The sequence below is a fragment of the Gadus macrocephalus genome, chromosome 6, assembly GCF_031168955.1.
Source record: "Gadus macrocephalus chromosome 6, ASM3116895v1".
Classification (NCBI taxonomy): Eukaryota; Metazoa; Chordata; class Actinopteri; order Gadiformes; family Gadidae; genus Gadus; species Gadus macrocephalus.
This window is the reverse complement of record NC_082387.1, coordinates 26,624,305-26,645,614: the sequence shown is the minus strand read 5'-3', so window position 1 is coordinate 26,645,614 and position 21,310 is coordinate 26,624,305. Positions and strand designations below refer to the sequence as shown.

Here is a 21,310-nt window from a genome sequence, read left to right as displayed (position 1 = left end):
ATCTACATTCAGTGTGTTTAATAATCCTTCAATTGGACGTGTGGTTTGTTCCCACTTCAAAGGCAGACCCCGCTGTGAGGCTGCAGGTGTGTCTGGAGACGCTGGGCGTGGAGGAAGAGACGCTGGAGGGAGTTCCGGCTCACCTGTGCCTCCCAGTGGCTGTGACCCGCTACTGGCTGAGGAGGGCCAGCCCTGAGCCGACGGTCCTCAAAGCTCTGCTGATGGTTATGGTCCAAGGAGAACTGATGAGACAAAATGGGACAGCAGGTAGGTAGCACATGTTGTATTTCAAGTAAAGTCCCTTCCTCACTCACCCTTTTCTGTCATGAAATAGCTTGTAGTTCAGGCAAAAAGAGGAGACCACACAGAAGGTTAACTGAAGAATTTATTTAGCAACAACGATAACTACAAAGAAATAAAGATAAAGAATGTGTCAGTATTGTTAGTAGTGTATGCTGGTAGTGTATGCAGTGCATGGGTGGGTGTGAGTGGTGCAACGTAGGGTATCAGATCAATCAGTAGGCTCAGAGACAGTGAGATGGCCTAGGCAGCCAGCTTATATAAGTGAGGAGGAGCCTGATTGGTGTGCTGCAGATCCTGCTGCAACACCTGAGACACGCCTCCACAATCCCCTGCACCACAATCCCCTGCATAACCAACCAGAGCGAGGTCATCACAATTACTCCCTCCCCATGTGTGCATGCTTATGTGTGTGTGTAGGCTGGCAGGGATATACCAACCACCACTCTCAGCCTCTGGACGGTGTCACGACTCACAGCCTCAACCAATGGCAGGCCTGCCTGAAGGACGCCTCCCAGCTCAACCTGGTGCTCTGCATGCCTCTCCCTGAACCCCACTACGCCTGGTGAGACACCCAGACAGTACTGTTTCCATAGTAACACCATATCCAAGAAGTACTGTTTCTATAGTTACGCCATCATCTAGCCGGTACTTTTTCATAGAAAGCCAATCACCTGGCGGGCACTTTTTGCATATTAAAACCGTAACTAGCCATTAATGTTTCCATAGTTACACCATCATATGAAGCTGAAGTCATAAATAACATTAGATAACAGAATAACATCACAAGATTGTTATCTTTTGATATACTGAGACATTTTAACATATAGACATTTATGACAGGGAAAGTTGAGGGTTGGGTCAACCAAATGTAGTCGCAAGATAAGACAAGTGCTTCATTAATCCCAGACGGGTTGGTCCAGGTTGTACCAGGGCAGGCTGGTGCACCAGCGGCAGAAGCAGCTCCAGGAGAGGGAGCCAGAGGTGGAAAATGCCAACTTCGTCAGTCTGTACAGGAGGCTCCTGGGAGCAGTGCTCCGGCCAGACCCAGGGGCCAACAGGATGGCTGGGGGGCCTGAGGCCCAGCTGAGGGCCAGAATGGACCACCTACACCTCAAGAACCAGGATGAGGAGGAGGAGGAGGAGGAGGTGAAGGCGGAGGAGGAGCTGGGAGGGGCTGAAGGCCGCGATCAGGGCTTGGAAAGGCCTCTGGTGCACGTCGGTGGCCGACGGGTCCAGGAACCCAGAACTGGGCAGGAAGCAGGAGAAGAGGAGTTGGAGCAGTGCCATTTTTGGCCATCCTGGCACCCGAGGTGAGATCTACACACATCAAATGATTTATGTACTCAATATTTAAGTTACCTCACTAGCTAAACATGTGACAACTCTTTCAATGTTCACTATGTGATCTGATGAAGGCCTTTGTAGGCCGAAACGTTCTCACCAATTAAAACATTCTTACTGTACGTCCACACGCGTCAAAGACGCTTTGGTCGCTCATAAAGTTTCGCTGCGAATATTTCTGTTCGCTTTGGTCGCTTTGGTCGCTCAAGACGTACAATTCAATTTTGCCTGCCGGTGTTCCCTGGGATCCACACAAGCGAAGAGCGTCTACATTCCGATTGGCTGTCAGTGTTTTGCCGCTGAAACGCGTCATAGTAATTTGCATAAAGTTAAACAGTTTTCATCTTTTTTTGGACGCTCTGGTCGCTCAACTTTGGCCGCTGGTAGCGTTGGTCGCTTTGGTCGCTCTTGCCCATAGAAAGTGAATGACTTCCGGCGATTTGGTAGCTCAATTCGCTTCTGGTGTGGACGTACAGTTACTATTAGAACTTAGATCGTGCGGCACCTTCTTTTTTCTTACTTTGAACTCTTTCAGCGTAGACTCATAAATAATGTCAGCCGATCATGTCCTCTCTTTAAAGATAAGTTATTGCATCTGTTGACATGTGAACACTGTATGTTGCAGGAAGACCGATCGCTCCTCATTGGATGTACCGACGTCCACTGTTGATGACCCCGAGTCCCCGCTATAGCCGGGGGTCCGACCCATCACAGGGAACCACCAGAGGGACGGCTGCAGGAAAGAGGACAGGAAGAGCAAGCGCTGCGGCCAGAGGAAGACCGGTGGGTAGAGGAAGAGGGACGGCCTCGGCAGGCCGCACGGCGCGAGTGAGCAGGGTAGTAGTGAGCAGGGTAGTAGTGAGCAGGGTAGTAGTGAGCAGGGTAGTGAGCAGGGTAGTGAGCAGGGTAGTGAGCAGGGTAGTGAGCAGGGTAGTGAGCAGGGTAGTGAGCAGGGTGTGTTATAGCCCCCAATGGGCATCAGACTGGGCTAGGGCAGTTATTAGTAATTACTGTTAGCAACATCCTTTCCATTCACATTCAGGGAGTTTTGAATTGAATTGAATAAAGTTTTTATTTTGAATAAGTAAATAATAATAAAAATAGCAATAATAAACAATAAAATAAATGAAACAAGTGGACGGTTGCAATAAAGTAATATTTACACACAATGAAAACCACAAAATAAAATAAACTGTCTTACACTTGCTTTACCTGTTCGAAAAGGGGTGAGAAGAAGAAAACGTATTTAATCTCACCCCTTCTCCCTAATTTATTTACCTATAATGAGTATTAGCTTCCTTATTAATGATTTAATAATCATCAAAAAATAATTATATATTAATATATATTAGTTTACAATATGATACAATTCATTACCACTTGTGTATTTATCTAATAATATTGTCAAGTTATCTTTTAATAATATCTAATTAAACATTCAATATTATATAAATACTGTCAAATATATACCATTATATACATACATGTAAACATATACACTATGTTAAACACCTTCTTCATCCCTGTACCTCGTAAAAATCAATTCTTTGTATTTTAATTTAAACTGGTTAATGTTTGGACATTCCTTGATCTCCCCACTCAAACTGTTCCATAGTCTTACACCACATATTGAAATACAAAACATTTTCCTGGTCGTACGGACGCTGTTCACTTTTAAATTTAATTTTCCCCTTGAATTATAACCCCCCTCATGATCACTGAATAATATTTGTATGTTTAAGGGTAATATGTTGATTTTAGCCTTAAACATTATCTGTGTGGTTTAGCAGACGCTTTGATCCAAAGCGACTTACAAAGTGTTTTTGTCAGAAGAAGCTGACATAGGTTGTTTCTTCATCATTCCTGTAATCTTCTCAGGTAATATCTTCAGTTTATCTAACGGAATGGCTAGTAACGTTTTCGCACCTTTCATAATTATAGTTGTTATAATATAATTCATATGGTTCCATACTGCCTTCTTTAAAGGGCATTACTCACTCAAATAATAGTGAGAGTGATACAATACAGAAGCAACCATTTTTAACATTTATTTATACAGTAATTATATTGTTTTCAAATAAAGAAATTGTTTGCAATGTATGTACATTAAATACATTTAATGAAAAACAAATAAAAACATAGAACTGTAGCTCATTCAGTTCACCGTTGATTTAGGAAATCTGGGGTTTGGCCAAACAAGGTTATTATTACGCTCAGCTCTCGTCACACTAAGTAGGAATAACCAAAATTGACCATCTCAAAATATAATGAATATCTAAGGTCTGTTGGTTGCTAATGGACGTTAGTCTATAGCCTAGTGTTCAATCATAACAACCAACACCACCTAACCTTTAAATAACACAACAGTTTTACGTCATCTTCCATTAACTTTGATTCTATTACGGACATGGAAAGGTCTTCAATACCACGCTCTAGAAAAAAAGTGAAGAACGATAATCCAATCATTCAGTATTCCTAACGTGTCTGATGAGTCACTGGATGGTGCTTTGATGGAGGCTGCTAGGTAGAAAGGACTTCGACAGTCTTGCAAGGCCTCTTGCTAGGAGTTGCAGTGAATGCTCCTACTGTTTGGTGACCGTTTGGTGAAGTTAAAGAAATGCCAACCCCTAACCAATAATATGATAACAAAAATGAAGGCATGGGATAATAACTAAGTTACGAACAAACAGACACAAAGACAAAGCTCTAGCTAGCTGTTTCTCCCGATTCGTAGATCCCTATTCACAGCTCGTGATGTGCGACCGGGAATAGAGGCCATATTTCCGAACATAGTTTTTTAATGACAAACTGGTTACCAGTGGTACTGTGATGTGATCGTTGTTCAAAAACAATGTGTTTGTAATTAGTAATTAGTTCTGTGTTAAGCCATATATCCCACGGTATCAGATTCAGTCTGGCCTGAATGGGTTTCCCACTTAGAACCGATCTCAAAAATGGCTGTACGGCCTGTTTTATGACCATCCTTTCACGGGTTAAATCACCTTTGGGCCACCTAAACCATGCATTTTACCTGATAAAGATGACGTGGACTTTCTCATTATGCTGTTTAGAGCCTGGCCTAACGCCTCGGCAGGGAGCTCGTTCCACCACTGAGGTCCCAAAAGAGAGAACAGTTGTGACTTTGTTGATCGACCTTTGCTAGCTCTTAGCGATGGCGGTACCTGACGTCCAGCTGAGGTATTTGAGAGGAGGGATCGAGCTGGGGTGTGTGGCTTTACCAATGCATGGAGGTAGGCAGGGGCAGTTCCATCGACTGCCTTGTATGCCAGAACCATCATCTTGAATCTGATGCAACCTACTACAGGGAGCTAGTGGAGGTCCAGGAAGAGGGGGGTCACATGGAAGAACTTCGGTAGGTTGTACACGAGGCGCGCTGCCGCATTCTGGATGCGCTGCAAAGGTTTAATCGCAGAGGCAGGGAGTCCAGCCAGCAGCGAGTTGCAGTAGTTGAGGCGGGAGATGACCAGTGATTGGACTAGAAGCTGAGCTGCTTCCCTTGTGAGGAAGGGCCGGATCCTGCAGATGTTGTAAAGTGCAAATCTGCAGGATCGCAGTGATGTTTGCGGTGCAGCATCACTGATTGTCCAGTACCACACCGAGGTTTCTGGCTGTTGGAGAAGGAGATACAGTAATGTTCTCAACAGTGACCAGTTGGTCCATGTGTGGGAAATCTTTCCCTGGCATTAGGAGGAGCTCAGTCTTTTTGAGGTTAAGCCTCAGGTGAGGGGCAGTTGTCCAAGTGCTGACGTCTGCCAGACATTCAGATATGCGTGTTGCTATCAGGGCTTTGTCGGATGAGGGGAAAGAGAGAAATAGCTGAGTGTCGTCAGCATAGCAGTGATAGGAAAAGTCGTGTGATCTAATTACAGAGCCCAGGGATCTGGTATAGAGGGAGAACAGAAGAGGCCCCAGTACCGAGCCTTGAGGGACACCAGTTTTATGCGTGCCAGGTTGGGACAAGGAGCCATTCCATGTTACCTGATAAGTGGGATTTGTCAGGTAGGATGTGCACCAGGAAAGGGCAGATTCAGCGATGCCAAGTTCAGCGAGAGTGGCAAGGAGGATCTGGTGGTTCACCGTGTCAAATGCTGCGGACAGGTCGAGGAGAATGAGAACCGATGAGAGGGACGAGGCTCTGGCAGCACGGAGGGACTCAGTCACCGCGAGGAGAGCCGTCTCAGTGGAGTGTGCCTTCTTGAAGCCTGACTGGTGAGGATCAAGCAGGTTGTTAGATGAGAGATAGGAGGACAGTTGGTTAGCGATGGCACGTTCCAGTGTTTTAGAGAGGAATGAAAGAAGAGATACCGGTCTGTAGTTCTGGATGTCGGTGGTATCAAGGGTCGGTTTTTTCAGGAGAGGCTTCATTCTGGCAGTCTTGAAAGACGCTGGAACAATGCCTAAAGTGAGGGAGGAGTTGAAAAGTGCAGTGAGAAATGGCAGGATGTCGCTTGGAGGAGAGAGGAAGGGATAGTGTCAAGGGGGCAGGTGGTGGCATGGTTAGATGTTGTTATTCTGTCGACCTCTTCGGAGGTGAGAGGGATAAATTGGGTAAAGACAGAGGAGGGGATGGGAGGAGGGAGGTTGGAGGCAGGGATAAAAGAGGAGCTAATGTCCTTTACCTTCTGGGTGAAGTAGGTAACAAAGTCATCAGCAGTGAGGCAGGAAGGAGGTGGAGGGGGAAGGAGGGTTGAGGAGGGAATAGAACAAGGAAAACAGTTTCCTGGTGTTTGAGGCGGAGGAGTTGATTTTGGTGCGGTAGAAGGCAGATTTGGCTGCTGACACAGTGGAGGTGAAATCAGGGAGAAGGAAAATATAGTGAGATCGATTATTAGGACAGTCTGATCTCTTCCATTTCCTCTCAGCTGCCAACTCTGCTCTATAAGTCCGCAGAGATTCGGACAGCCAAGGAGGTGGGGGTGAGGATCACGCAGGTCGGAGTGGAAGGGACAGAGGGGGTCAAAAGAGGAGGAGAGGGAGGATGGCAGAGTGTCGGAGGATTCCTCGTTGGACAGTTGAGAGAATCATTCAACAGAAGGTAGTGAAGACAGAACAGTTGAGGCAAACGTAGTGAGAGAGAGAGAGAGAGAGAGAGAGAGAGAGAGAGAATTGATGTTACGGCGGGTGGTGACAATGTGGGGACTTGAGAGGAGGGGGGGAGAGGACTTCAAGGGGAGAGAAAAAGCAACAAAGTGATGGTCAGACACTGGTAACAGAGAGAGCCGAGGTGCCGCAGGACCTTGTGAATATCAGGTCAAGTTGGTTCCCGGCCCTGTGTGTGGGAGGAGAAGGGGAGAGTGTGCAGTGCAGCCGGCAGCGGGCAGCGTGCGGTTCAGTCTACTTCAGATAGATATGGAAGTGGAGGAACCAGAGACGTCGGAGAACCCGAGGCAGTCGTTTGTGATTCATAATATCGTCTGGAGGCGCACACAGCATTTGGCCGTGATAATATGTTTCATATGATATAAATATCCATTCATTATATGATATTATTTAGATATAGAGCTCCAGGACTGTAACACGTGTTGTACACTTCTTTGTTATTTGGATGACCGTTCTTCCGTTGGTGTTATGGCGCACAGAGGCGGAGTGGCCATCGGGAAGCCCCCTCCCGGTGGGCCGGTCCACTTATTCGGGCCACGGGCACCCCCTAGTGGTAGAAGCCCCACACTGCGCCGACTTGCCGCTGCATTTAGGTCACGCAAATGAGCAATCGCGAAACGTCACCCACCCCTCCCCTTCCCCCCCATCAGGATTCCTTGTCCAACTCCCCCCCTTGTCAACATATCTGCGCCAGGGGCTGGTACGGGAAACTCCCGGTATGAAAAAGGGCCCCACTACGCCCCTGATGGCGCGTAACAAGTCGGACCCTCGTCTCTGGTGTTACCACAATGAGACCGTAGTGGGGGTTATCTCAGACAAGGGTGAGAAGGAATTGGGGGGAAGGAACTTTGGCTTTGACTCCCTGAAGTACATGATCCACGACATGGAGGAGAAAGGGATTGTTGCCCCGCCTCCCGCTGCCCGCTGTAGGAGGCGGTGGTGCCTCGGCATCGAGGCTCCAGCGGGAGACGATCGCGGGCAAAATCCCTTTCTCCTCCATGTCGTGGTTCAGTCTACTTCCGATTGATGTGGACGTGGAAGAACCAGAGACGTCGGAGAACCCGACGCAGTCATTTGCGATTCATAATATCATCTGGAGGCGCACACAGCTTTTAGCTGTGATAATATATATTATATGTTATAGATATCTTTGTATAAATGATATTATTTAGATATAGAGCTCCATAACTCCTGCCGGAGCACCCGGAGCGTTCTAGAATACTTACAGAACGGCGTTAGGTAACGCGGTTATTTTTTCAGCAATGGGGTAATCTAACTAATTACTGTTTCAGTAGCTACAACGCCATCACAGTGACTGTGCGTTAAATGCGGTGCGCTACTATGAATTGATTGAATAAACTGCGTAATCCGAATGCACCTCTGGCTCCAAACACAAACTGGTAGTGAGGCGACCGGGTGGGTTAACAACGAGATAAGCGATTATGATTGGCTAAGGCAGAGTCATGTTTCATGGTAGCCAATCGGAGCCAGTGTTTTTACACACAAGCCAGGACACGCGCGCCACACGCACGCACCAAACAGATTCGATGAAGCAGCAGAAATGGTGAGTCCGGAGCTCTCCGATGAAAAGTTGGCCTTTTCTGTAGTATTCGTTCTACAGCCTTTGCAACCAAGCAAATTAATATTCAGAAGTAGATCAGGGCATTCAATGGGCAGTTCAACCATTTAACACATTAAGGCCAAGTGAAAACTGCTCAGAAAAATCCAAATTCTTTGACATATATCAACTTTATTTTTTTACAGTAACGCAAATAGTTACTTTCCCTAGTATCTAGTTACTTTTATTATAGAGTAATTCAGTTACTAACTCAGTTACTTTTTGGAACAAGTAGTGAGTAACTATAACTAATTACTCTTTTAAAGTAACGTTCCCAACGCTAGTTAGGGGCCCACTAATATCTATATTAAAGCATCCATAAAGTAACTGCCATGGGCTGCTTGCTACCTAAAGGGTACCTGGGTTTGAAACCAGACTCTTTCAAAGGATTTGCAAATAAGTACGGTTTGATTTTTTCCACTCCATTTGTGATGGAGAAACTTACTTTAATTGTGAGACATGAAAAAGAAAAGTTTAAAAACTATTTAGCATCCTGGGTTGAGTCAATATCCGCACTTGGATCAGACTTTACTTAATTTGAGATGGTCTGATTGATGCACTACCTTCCCCACGGTTATGTTGAAGCTACTCAATGTTGATTTCTATTTTAATTTAAAAAAAAATATGCAGACGAAAAAGTATAGCCTACTGTGAGTGTACAGTATCAGTAGCCCTACACAGTGGGCCTATGTGAGGGAATGATTCCCGTTGGTCGGACCTCTTCATGGCACGGCCGGACCCCTTCAGGGGCCCCTGGACACTCCTAAACCCAGAGCCCGAGGGTATGACCCATCACAGGGAAACACTAGAGGGACGGCCAATGGAAAAAGGACAGGAAGAGGTAGTGGTGTGGCAAGAGCAGGATAGTGAGCAGGATGTGTGATAGCCCCAAATGGGCATCAGACCGGGTTCAGGGCAGTTATTAGTAATTACTGTTAGCATTAACATCCTTTACATTCACATTCAGGGCGATTAGCAGACGCTTTTATCCAAAGCGACTTATTATTGTATTTTTGTCGGAAGAAACAGACCATAGGTTGTTTCTTCATCATCCCTGTTATGTTCTTACGTAATATCTTCAGTTTATCTAACTGAATGGCTAGTAATATTTTTGCACCTTTCATAATTATTGTTGTTATAATATATGGCTCCATATTGCCTTCTTAGGCATTACTCAATCGAATAATGGTAAGAGTGATTCCAATACAGAAGCAACCATTTTTTAAAACATTTATTTGAACAGTATTATACTGTTTTCAAGTAAAAATGTTGTTTGCAATGAATGTATTTACATTAAATCAATTTAATGAAAAACAAATAAAAACATAGGACTGTAGCTCTTTCAGTTCACCGTTGACTTAGCAAAACTGAGGAATGTCTTCACGGTCTGTTGGATGCTAATGGACGTAAGTCTACAGCCTAGTGTTCAAATATAACAACGATCACCACAAAAGGAACCAGGATTCTTCAATAGAGGAGGCTTCGGTTCCAGGACCGCAGTTATAGGACTGCAGAATCAGGACCGCAGGTCTAGGACCGCAATTCAACGAGGTCTCTCGTTTGTCGTGACAAGTCACTCAAGATGGATTCATGAAAACATGATGAAACTCAACCTCCAACCAAAGAGGGATGTTTGGAGGGTCGTGATGTGACTGAGGTTCTGCCTTGTGGCGGGTGGGTCTGGTTTCTGATTAGCTGTTGGGCGTGTCTATCTGCTCTCCTAGGAAACGGGCGTGGCCGGGGTACAACGGAGAGGGGTAGGTGCTGCAGATAGTGGAATACACACACAAACATGCACACAAATGCATGCAAACACACACACACACACACACACACAAACACACATGCAAACACACACATGCAAACACCTGCACTGGGAATGGCTCCTTAGTTCTCTATGGGTTTCACTTTCCTGACATCAACAGGTTATGACATCCAGAGTAATGTCCTGGTGTGCATAGTGTATTGATGTTATAGTATCACTATATAGGAGGCATGTATTTGTATATGATTTGAGTCTCGTCGGTCATATTGTTTTATGGAGTAGGCTACGTGAGATTTCCGAAAAAGTATCAATAATGCGTTGTGTGGAACTGCCCCACAGATATGATAATGGAATTCAACTTGCATTGGGACAGGAGTTTTAGACCTCACAGCTGAATGTATTTTCAAGGCAGTCGTTTGTAAACCTTGACGTTGACAAACCCCAGCTCTTGTTGCCTTACTGAATACATTTAGAGCAGGACCAACCTTCATCTTATCAAAGTGACTTGGCTCAAGGACCACAACTGATAGATAAGGAGCTGTTTTTAATGCTATCCCTTCTTGAAAGGTCAATAAGTCCTTCCTAGGGAACTCTGAAACCTGTCCCCTCTTTCTTTATTATCACTTTCCCTTCTCTCAGTCTCCTCATCCCTTCATTCCTCAATCTTTAGAGGTCATTTAAGTAGAAGACATGGCACTGTTCTGTGTCAAAATGATATTCTATCATTTTCAAAATAAGAAACATTTCCATAATTATTCAGAGTTCATACTTATTATACCTGTGTCACCTTTAACGCTACAGCTGTGGTCAGGATATGGTCTCCATGGTTACAGGTCCAGGGGTGCATGGTGGTGTAGGGGCCCTCCTGTGTTTGAGGACGATGCACAGGGATGGTGGGAATAGCAGCTGCTCTCAGTCTAGTCTCGCCCTTTCTGGTCTCCACTAACCGGTCTGCCTCAAAATGTCCTGCAGAGTGACTTCACTTTAGTTTTATTTAATTAATCAAACATTAAGCTTCCCAATGGTGTGTTCTTTGTTTGTGTTTGATTAAGATCCCCTCACATGTTTATTTGTCATTGTAATCTTTGATTAGTCAGATTGCTCCTGCCGGTCTGAGCCGACCCTTTGGTTCTCCTCCCTGCGTCGGTGGGGAGGAGTACAACTGTACTCCTTTCTCTGAGCGATTGGAGCCTCCTCATGCAGCTCAGGAAACCGTGGTGGAGACTTTAGGAGAACACGGAGGAAAGAGCGGACAAGCTGCTGACATGGTCTGAGTTTATTGATTTATTTCATGAATTGCAGTAAATAAGTGCATAGTAAAAACAATATGTATATATATATATATATATATATATATATATATATATGCATATACTGTATATGTATATGTTGCATTGAAAGATCGATCAGCAGATCATATAAACATCGGTTTTTATCAGAAAATCGATTATTTTAAACAAGCCCGAAACACAACTCATGATTCAGGCTTAGAAAAAGCCCACAAGCTTAATATTGTGATTCAATTCAATTCAATTCAATTTTATTTGTGTAGCCCTTAATCACCATTACAGTCTCAAAGGGCTTAACAGGCCAAATATTTGCGACACCCCCCTTTACCCAAGCCCCCACAAGGGCAAGAAAAAACTCCCTTGAATCAGCAAGGAAGAAATCTTGAGAAGAAACGCAGTGTAGGGGATCCCTTCTTCCAGGGATGGTCAGGAGTGCAATGGGTGCCACAATTGACATACAGGTAAATACATGCACATCATATTAAAATGGTGAATGGGATCTGGCCGGTTATCCATGAGGAGAGTCCAGGCATCCAGTCCAGTACCCGCAACACGCTAGAACAGAACCTATGAAGGAAGAAAAAGGAGCAACATCCTATTCTAATCTTTTACTGTTCTCAACTCTCCTTTTTCTTCCTTCCTAGGTTCTTATTGAAGATGCAATACCAAAATGATATGAAGAACAGGTTTTATAACTCTGTTGCTGCTTAATATAATATATGACTAACGCGTTACCCCAACACTGTGCCCCATCAGCCCCTCCCCCCCCCCCCCCCCTGCTCACTCCCACCCCTCCCTCTACTGCTTCCTCCTCCTGCTTTTAACCTCCACCCAAGGCCCATCCGAGCCCTGATCCAGGCCTGCAGCCCCGCCCAGAGCCTCCTCCTCCTCCTCCTCCTCCTCCTCCTACTCCTCCTCCTCCTCCTACTCCTACTCCTCCTCATCCTGGGTGTTGAGGTGAAGGTGCTCCATGCTGGCCCTCAGCTGGGCCTCAGGCCCCCCAGCTCTCCTGTTGGCCCCGGGGTCTGGCTGGGTCACTGCTCCCAGGAGCCTCCCGTACAGTCTCCTGAACTGGTCGTCCTGTACGATGTCCTCTGGTTCCCTCTGCTGGAGCTGCTTCTGCCGCTGGTGCACCAGCCTGCCCTGGTACAACCTGGACCAACCCGTCTGGGATTAATGAAGCACTTATCTTATCTTACCACTACATTCTGTTGACCCAACCCTCAACTTTCTCACAAATTTGTATACGTTAAAATGTCTGTGTTACAATATCACAGTCTTGTGATGTTATTCTATTCCTTAAAGTTACTTCTGACTTCAACTTAATAAGATGGTCTATGGTCTTTGGAAACGGTAATGGCTAGTTACGGTTTTGCTATGCAAACAGTACTGTCCGGGTGATAGTGTTGCTATGGAAACATTACTGTCCGGGTGATGGTGTTGCTATGCAAGCATTACTGTCCGGGTGATGGTGTTGCTATGCAAACATTACTGTCCGGGTGATGGTGTTGCTATGGAAACAGTACTGTCTGGGTGATGGTGTTGCTATGGAAACAGTACTGTCTGGGTGTCTCACCAGGCGAAGTGGGGTTCTGGGAGGGGCTTGCAGAGCAGCAGGTTGAGCTGGGAGGCATCCTTCAGGCAGGCCTGCCATTGGTTGAAGCTGTGAGCCACGACACAATCCAGAGGCTGAGAGATGTGGCTGGTATCCCCCTGCCAGCCTACACACACACAGGCACACGCACACAAAGGGGTTGAGTGTTTGTTTTTTTTGTCTTTTTGCTGTGCACACATGTGCTACCTACCTGTTGTCCCTCCTGTCTGTCGGTTCAGTTCTCCTTGGACCATGACCATCAGCAGAGCTTTGAGGACCGTCGGCTCAGGGCTGGCCCTCCTCAGCCAGTAGCGGGTCACAGCCACTGGGAGGCGCAGGTGAGCCGGAACTCCCTCCAGCGTCTCTTCCTCCACGCCCAACGTCTCCAGACACACCCGCAGCCTCACAGCGCGGTCTGCCTGGAAAGTGGGAACAAAACACATGGCCAATTAAAAGACAACCGAAAAATTATCTTTTAGATGGTTTGCCTCGGATATCTCCCTCCTTAGGTTAAACACATGCTGTTTATTACATAATGCAGATGTTTTCTGAGGCTTGCAGCATGCATTCACCTAGACTAGAGTAGCCTCTCACTTACAGAATCGAATTGGTCTCAATGTGGAAGATGGAGCAAACAGGTTAAGATATGTGCTGAATAAGGCTGTTCGTGGTGTAATGCCGAATTATCTCAGTGGTTATTTCCACTATCTCCGATACACAGATGCATACTTCACTAGAGGGAGGGCCACATATGAGCCTAGAATTAAAAGTATTGGGAAAGGAGATACTTTCCACTGATAAATCACTGAAAATAATCTACAATCAATTCCTATCATCCAGCTGAATGAGTGGGTAGGCCTACCTGCGGCAGAGAGTCCAGCCTCAGCGTCTGAGCGGCTCCTTGGACCAGCGGTTGCACGTTGTCACTGATGAGCTCCAGACCGACCCGGTCCGCCTCCAGCACCTCACCCCCCCTCTGGCCCAGCAGCAGCCCGTACCACACCTGCCGGATGTGCTTCGAGGTGAGGTTGGAGCTCTGTAGGTCGCTGTGCTCCCCCTGGGTTCGCAGTATGTTCCGCCTGTGCACAAGCAGGTCCAACACGTCACCGCTCAGCTCTCCTCTGGCCAGGGGCGCGCGGACCCAGTCGGGGACGAAGATCAACATCCCTGCGGGCAGCGGGGGAACGGTTCCCTCGCTGAAGAACCCCCGCAGAGAGGAGCTGGGGAGCTCGTACTCCAGCATGGCCGTCTTCAGCATCTTCAGCGCCTCCGTCCGCTCCTGTTGACTCTTGCTGGGTATGAGTTTCGTCGCTGCTGTCAGGATGTCTTTTGTCGTCTGGCCTTTCTTGTCTCTCAGCCAACACAGGAGGCCCTCCAGGTTAGCGGCGCTGATTGTAGGAATTCCCGCTGGAAGGTATCTGGCCCACCTAACATCTCTGAGGTAGTCGTTCCCAGCCAGCGAGGCGAAGACGGGCAGCAGCCGGCGGTCGATGTTGAAGAAGGTGCAGGAGTTGGACGTGGTGTATCGCCTGCAGGGGATGCCACGATGTGTCTCCGCTGCGCGCCACTTGAAGTGATCCAGGTGCAGAAGCCCCCTAGGAAGGTCAAAGATGTAGAAGTCGCTGTCTGTGGACAGAACCGGGCAGCACCACTCTTTGGCCAGGGCAGCCCGCAGGCCGTCGGCCTCTCTGAAGCACTTGACCATCGGCACCTTGAGCTCGTTCAGCGTCTGTCGGAACACGTGCTTGGTGAGGGGGGGGAGGATGTTTACCTTCGTGCCCATCAGAACGGCGTCATGGGTCTTCTTGCCCTTCCCTCTGGCCCGGTCCATGAGGGTTTCCAGTTTGATGTCGCTGGTGCCCTTGCCTCCCTCCATCACCACGTACGGTTTGATATCATAGTCGGCCAGAGTCTTGAAGAAAGCCTGGACCTGCACCTGGAAGGCCAGGTACTCCCCGCCGTGGTTCTGGTCCAGGTTGGACGAGAAGTAGAGGTGGTAGATCAGGTTGTTTCCATCCACCACCAGCTTGCTGTCCCTGAAGTGGATGTCCGGGGAGATCCTTCTGTTGTCCTTTATGAGTGAAGATAAGCCCTTTACCCCCATGGTGACTGACAGGTCGAGCTCTAACTTTAAGGGAGACTGGACTGGTGAAGTTCTCACTTTACCTATCTGTGGCGACTGGACTCACCCAGAGAGGATCCCAGCTCCTTTATACGCCAGCACACACACTGGGAGTGGCTCCTTAGGTTTCACTTTGCTGACATCTACAAGATAGGACATGACACACACACACACACACACACACACACACACACACACACACACACACACACTATCTCACACGCACACACCACACACACTATCTCTCACACACACACCACACACACTATCTCTCACACACACACACACACACACACACACTATCTCTCACACACACACACACACACTGGGAGTGGCTCTCCATTTCTCTATGAGGCTCGTCTTCGAGACATTTTCAAGGTATCATCTTGATTTCTATAACCACCGTAATAACGTGGTCATGCAGCCGAACACTTAAAGCCTGTTGTACTCATGTGTATTGATCTAGTAGCAGTAGGTCTATATCAGTCAATGATTTGAGTCGCGTCACTCAGGGTACTTTATGGTATACGTGCGATTTCCGAAATGAACTAGGTCCCATATTAGCCCCGCTCATGACGGTCTGACTCTCACTGGGATTGCCTCTTTAGGTTTCATTTTCCTGACAACCTCAAGATATGACATCACACACACACACACCCAATCTCTCTTTCACACACACAGCGCCCAACCAACGACACAGGGAGACGGAGACGGAGTAAAAGGAAGCAGAATTTATTGGGACAAGGGGTGGATGACACGCTGGGGCTAAGCAAGTGGTACTCAGGCAGGCGAGGGTTCGTTAACAGGGAGTCAGTCAAACAGGCAAGGACGCGGCGACAGGCGGGTAGTCAGGCAGACAGGGGTTCGGCGACAGGTAGGCAGAGTGACGGAGGAAGAACTAGGGAAGAGGGTTACGAGAAGAACAGGAACACTGAATTAATTCTAGAAAATGCTGGTAGGACCGATACGAACTGGGTAGTTGTAAACGACTATCTGGCGCCGGCTGGATGGAGATCCCCGGCTTAAGTAGGAAGTGGAGATTGTAGATTGAAAACCGGTGTGTCGGGAGAATGAGGAACAGTGGCGTCAAGTGGGGTGTTGGACCGCGTAGCAGGACGCGGCGTGACAGAGATGACATGAATACAGAACACCCAAAATAGGCATGTAAAAGACCAATGGTGAGCATAATTGACACCTGAATGCGAAAGATTGCATTCCCCCCCCCCCGCTCAAACTGTCCGAACGACTGTTATTTGGCAGTCTTGTTCCCCAGAATGGCTCGAACTGAACAACTGTTATTTGGCAGTCTTGTTCCCCAGATTGGCTCAAACTGAACGACTGTTATTTGTCAGTCTTGTTACCCCGGTATTCGGCCATGCAAACACCGTAGCATCCACAGGGGGGCGTTGGACAGCACTGTGTGTATGACTGATTTATAACGCACAAATAAGACTGTGAGACATTGAACAGAATATTACCAGAGCTTTCACTCCCTGTTGATGCGCAGAGCAGCTAACATGAATTTGGGGTTGGGGGATGGTGAAGCTCTTCAGACTTTCCGAGTCCGAGCTCCGAGTCCGAACATTTCCGAACACGGAAATTCAGACTTCCCAGTTTAAATGGAAGATACTATTAGCAATACAAAAAAGTGGTCTAATGTGGTACTGATGTGAAGTGGTACAGAGGAAGGGAAACACGCCCACTTATCCCCCTCATCCACAAACTGCCATTGGCTACACTACACTTACACATTGATGAATAACCTGAGTTCAGTTTGATCGTTTCAAACAGCGACAAGGGATACTTTGGTGAAAGGACAGAGCGTTACCTGGCTAAATAGGTGGAGCGGTGGATTCGTTTGTCTTGTTCACTGCAGCAATTATTCTAAACTGCTGCATATCCACCTCACAGCTGATGTTAATAGTTTTGCAAGAATAAATGTATTTTGTAAATGTGGTTGTAAATTGTTTATAGTCCCTTTTTAACATCTTCTATTCGCTACAAATCTGATGTTAAAGAACCTTTATTTGTGGGTTTTAGGGTGAGTTCAGAGGGTGCTTTAGTAATCCCAGGCGTGTTGGTCCAGGTTGTACCAGGGCAGGCTGCTGCACCGGCGGCAGAAGCAGCTCCAGGAAAGGGAGCCGGAGGTCCACAATGCCAACTTCATCAGACCTCGTCAACATCTACAACAACACACTGTCTACCTCCCTCAACAAACTGGCCCCCCTGAAAACTAAAACTGTCGCGTTCACTCACTCGGCCCCCTGGTTCACCCCGAAACTTCACAAACTCAAATAAAAACGTAGACAACTAGAACGACTACACAAGAAAACTGGTCTCACAGTCCACGCCCTCGCCTACAAAGAGCACATGCACCTCGACAAATCAGCCCTCAACAAAGCCCGTTCTGTCTTCTACATCATTCATTCTGGATCCTCCACCCCACGCACTCTTTTCTCCTCCATAAATAAACTCCTCAAACCCCAGGATAACATCTCATCCCCATTCACCCCGGAGAAATGCAATAACTACCTTCATCCTTTTTCCACTCCAAGATAGAAATCTTCCACAACCAGCTTGCCACCTCCACTGCCACAAGCCCTGCCTCAGAACCTCCACTTCCTTCAACCCCTGACCACCGGCTTTCCATCTTCTCGCCCATAACCACAGCAGACCTCTCCAAAATACTCTCCACCATGAAATCTTCCACCTCCCCGCTGGACCCTATGCCTTCTGAACTCGTCAAAGCCTGTTTCACCTCTCTCGCCCCACTCATCACAGACACCATCAACTCCTCCCTAAACTCTGACACCGTTCCCCTCCCTCTTAAGCTTGCTGCCGTCACCCCCTCCTTAAAAAACCTGGCCTTGACTCCGATGACCCCAACAACTTCAGACCCATCTCCAACCTCAGATTCCTCTCAAAACTACTGGATAGAGCCGTCGCAACACCACTCAAGCAATACTGTGACGACCCCACCACTCCACTAGGGGCCTCTGTGTTCTTTGCTGCTTTGCTCTCCCTTTGCAGGTTCCAGGTCGTGGGAGGGTCATCTTCCTGATGAGACACCTGGGCTGGTGTGGTGCTATTTAAGGCTCACCCTTCTGCAGATCTGGGCTGGCTCTTGTTGATGCAGCCATTGCTTTTGTTCTATTTGTTTGACACACATTCACACACATGCTTACACTACTGATTACTGACATTTATATATATGTTTGGTTGTTTATACTCTTGGTTTGTGAATAAATGTAAGCTAATTTCACTCTTTAGTCTGGTCTCCCATCTTTGCCACCGTCAAGAGCCGGGCGGTGACAAGTGGGGGCTCGTCCATTTCCGGTTGACCGGGGTTTGTATTTGGGTAGTTTGTAAGATCTGTTAGGTTTTACGTTAGTGAGCGGTTGTAGCTTGTTAAGTTCAGTGATTGGTGAATGACTTCACATTCTGTTGACGCGGGAGACTTGGACTAGAGGGTAAGCAATCCATTTAGTTTTGGTTAATTTAAGTGGCTGTAACAGGAGGAAATTGTGCTAAAGGTAGTGTTTTCTGTGCTTTGTCCTATGTGTGATCATTAGAGTTGCCGTTGTTTTGTCCCTGATAGGTGAAGAGCAACTTCCCTTGGAAGATTGCTGGGGGGTTTTGTTGTGTGGTGTTAAATGTGGCTGGAGCAGTTGTCTCGGGAGCACGTCCCAAGCTGCTGGTGGGGTCGGCATTTACTGCTTGCTCCACCGGGCTTGCGGGTTTCAGTGCGTAAATACCCACCGCAAAAACGCCTGAAGACTAGGGGGTGAGTTAGTTAGTTTTGATTAGGCAGTTAGAGGGACAAGACCACGGTAACGGTTTGGTTGGCTGGAGCTGAGAATGGCTAGTGTGGCAACCCTGTCTCGTCAAAATTACGTTCCCAGAGAACTATTCGGCATTCTCAATTACGTTTGTCATAAAACGTATTTTGTCCGCGATTACGTTTTATTGAACGTATTGCAAATACGTTCGTCCTCAGCCTATTTTTTGCCATTAATCTACCTCTAGGATTATGTTTGGTTGAAACGTATTCCAAATATGTTAAATGTCAACGTATAGCACATTATTGTCATTAAGGCATATTTCCCTTTCGGGAAACGTTTAATTTAACGTTATTTTGTCCCTGATTACGTCTTATTGAACATATTGCAAATAGGTTCGTTCTCAACATTTTTGTTGTTATTTATTTAAGCTACCTCTTGGATTACAGGCTACATTTAATTGAAACGTATCCTTAATAGGCTACGTTAAATTTCGATAACACATTATTGTCAGCATATAGGCATAGGTCTACCTCTCGGGGAAGCGTACGTTTGATTGTAATGTTAATAGTCCAACGTTATATCAACATGTCACAAGAGGAGAAATTAGCTGCTGACGGGGTAACTGTAGGAGCGGGGGTTGCTTTGTTGATTTCTTTATCTAGGGCTATAGCTGTGGTCAAAGCGGGAAGTGTGCGTTGTCTGGGCGGCTGCCTGAACTGAGCTGCAGGAAATTATGTTCACACGTTTCTTCATTCATTCAAGAAGGCTATACCGGTGAACGGTGACGTCAGACTCACGCCCACCTACAAACCAATTAGTAATTGAAGGAACTTTTAATGGACCAAAACCAGGTCACTGAAACCCGTAACCAACGGCAGAAATCCCACCCAAAACAAACCCCGGTTACCCCGGCAACCCCCAACACGGTCTCACTCACGTGCAGGCCCCCACCCTCGTGTTCTTCCAAGGCCCTCCCCCAGCTGACCTAATGATTCGCCCCCACACTGATTGACAAGAAGAACATTACAATACATGCACACAGAATACATGCACACGTCTCTTATATATCAAAGGGGGTCTCAAAGGACCAACCCAGTCGCCAAGAAAATACATCCACGGTGTACGTTTCCATGAACACTGGATACGTAGCATTTCAACGTAAAAAATAGCGTGTTATACCTACAGTATCCACGTGTGCCGCTGTGGAGGCGGGTTTCGGAGTTTGGGTTTCACGGCTTTCGCGGCAAATTGTGGACACGATTGTTTAGGGGGGGGGGGGGGGGGAGACTGTTGTTGACCGGGGAGGGGGGGGGGGGGGTGACACGTTTGTTGAGGGGGGGGGGGGGGGACACACGATTGTAGGGGTGGGGTGTGGGGGGGGACACGTTAGTTGAAGGGGGGGGGGGGGGGGGGGGGGACACACGTTTGTTGAGGGGGGGGGGAGACACGTTTGTAGGGGGGGGGCACGCTCGACAACGAGAGTTGGTTTTTATTGAACGGTCGACAACGAGAGTTGGTTTTTATTGAACGAGACTTCAACACGGAACAGCTGCACGAAACGATGGTCACGTCACTCTCGGTGACGGTGTCGACAATAATGAACACACGAACAATGTTAATAGAACAACACGCAACCACATAACATCCCGAACCCATTAACCCCACTTAATCCTAACAACAAAACAAGTTAACAAAAGCCCCATTTGTCAACTGAGAACCCCAATTCCCAGAATCCCCCGCGGCTCCGGAACACGGCGTAGCTCATATTAATCTTTATTATCTGAATGGGAAATGCAATATTTTAGGACAGATACACCATTAAACGCGTTTCTAATGACATTTCTAGCGAGAAATGTACATTTTCCTTACATAATCTTCAGTCAGTGAATGTGTATGATCTTTATTAATCTTTATTATCTGAATGGGAAATGCAATATTTTAGGACCGATTCACCGTTAAACGTGTTTCTAATAACATTTCTAGCGAGAAATATACTTTTTACTTGCATAATCTTCAGTCAGTGATTGTGTCTGATCTTTAGGTTTATAGTTATTAGGATTTGATCGGCTCGCTCGCATGTTTCAACGACGTCAGGTTGCTTTCGCTAAACTAGCAGCTCACGTGCTTCCTGCGTTTGTGTTATTAAACTGTTACTTTATGTAACTTTTAATGATATCATCTTGTTAGAAACACGTATATCTGCCCAGTCGCCAAAAGCATACCTACGTTGACAGTGTACGTTTCGTGAACACTGGATTACGTCGCATTTCAACATAAAATAGCGTGTTATACACACACACACACGCACGCACACGCACACACAAGCACACACACACACACACGCACACACGCACACGGTGCATTTCGCTGCAAAA

General features: G+C 46.9%; 4 protein-coding genes across 7 annotated transcripts in view; 3 read left to right on the top strand and 1 right to left on the bottom strand.

The window, feature by feature from the left end:
• Window positions 1–21,310, top strand: part of LOC132458961 (hemicentin-1-like) — a 186,957-nt gene that overhangs the window by 113,472 nt on the left and 52,175 nt on the right. The gene's annotated exons all lie outside the window — the stretch shown is intronic.
• The window catches only part of LOC132458964 (protein asteroid homolog 1-like), a 41,146-nt gene that overhangs the window by 2,777 nt on the left and 17,059 nt on the right, over window positions 1–21,310 (top strand). The gene's annotated exons all lie outside the window — the stretch shown is intronic.
• On the top strand, window positions 473–3,977 carry LOC132458991 (uncharacterized). Its single transcript, XM_060053403.1, has 3 exons — window positions 473–865; window positions 1,224–1,613; window positions 2,270–3,977. Exons 1-3 carry the CDS (start codon window positions 693–695, stop codon window positions 2,334–2,336), a joined length of 630 nt encoding a protein of 209 aa, XP_059909386.1. The 5' UTR covers window positions 473–692; the 3' UTR covers window positions 2,337–3,977.
• Window positions 11,410–15,347, bottom strand: LOC132458972 (protein asteroid homolog 1-like). The gene is made up of 5 exons (XM_060053375.1): window positions 14,866–15,347; window positions 13,894–14,772; window positions 13,243–13,450; window positions 13,014–13,158; window positions 11,410–12,590 (listed from the first exon to the last, which is right to left on the bottom strand). Exons 1-5 carry the CDS (start codon window positions 15,133–15,135, stop codon window positions 12,368–12,370), a joined length of 1,725 nt encoding a protein of 574 aa, XP_059909358.1. The 5' UTR covers window positions 15,136–15,347; the 3' UTR covers window positions 11,410–12,367.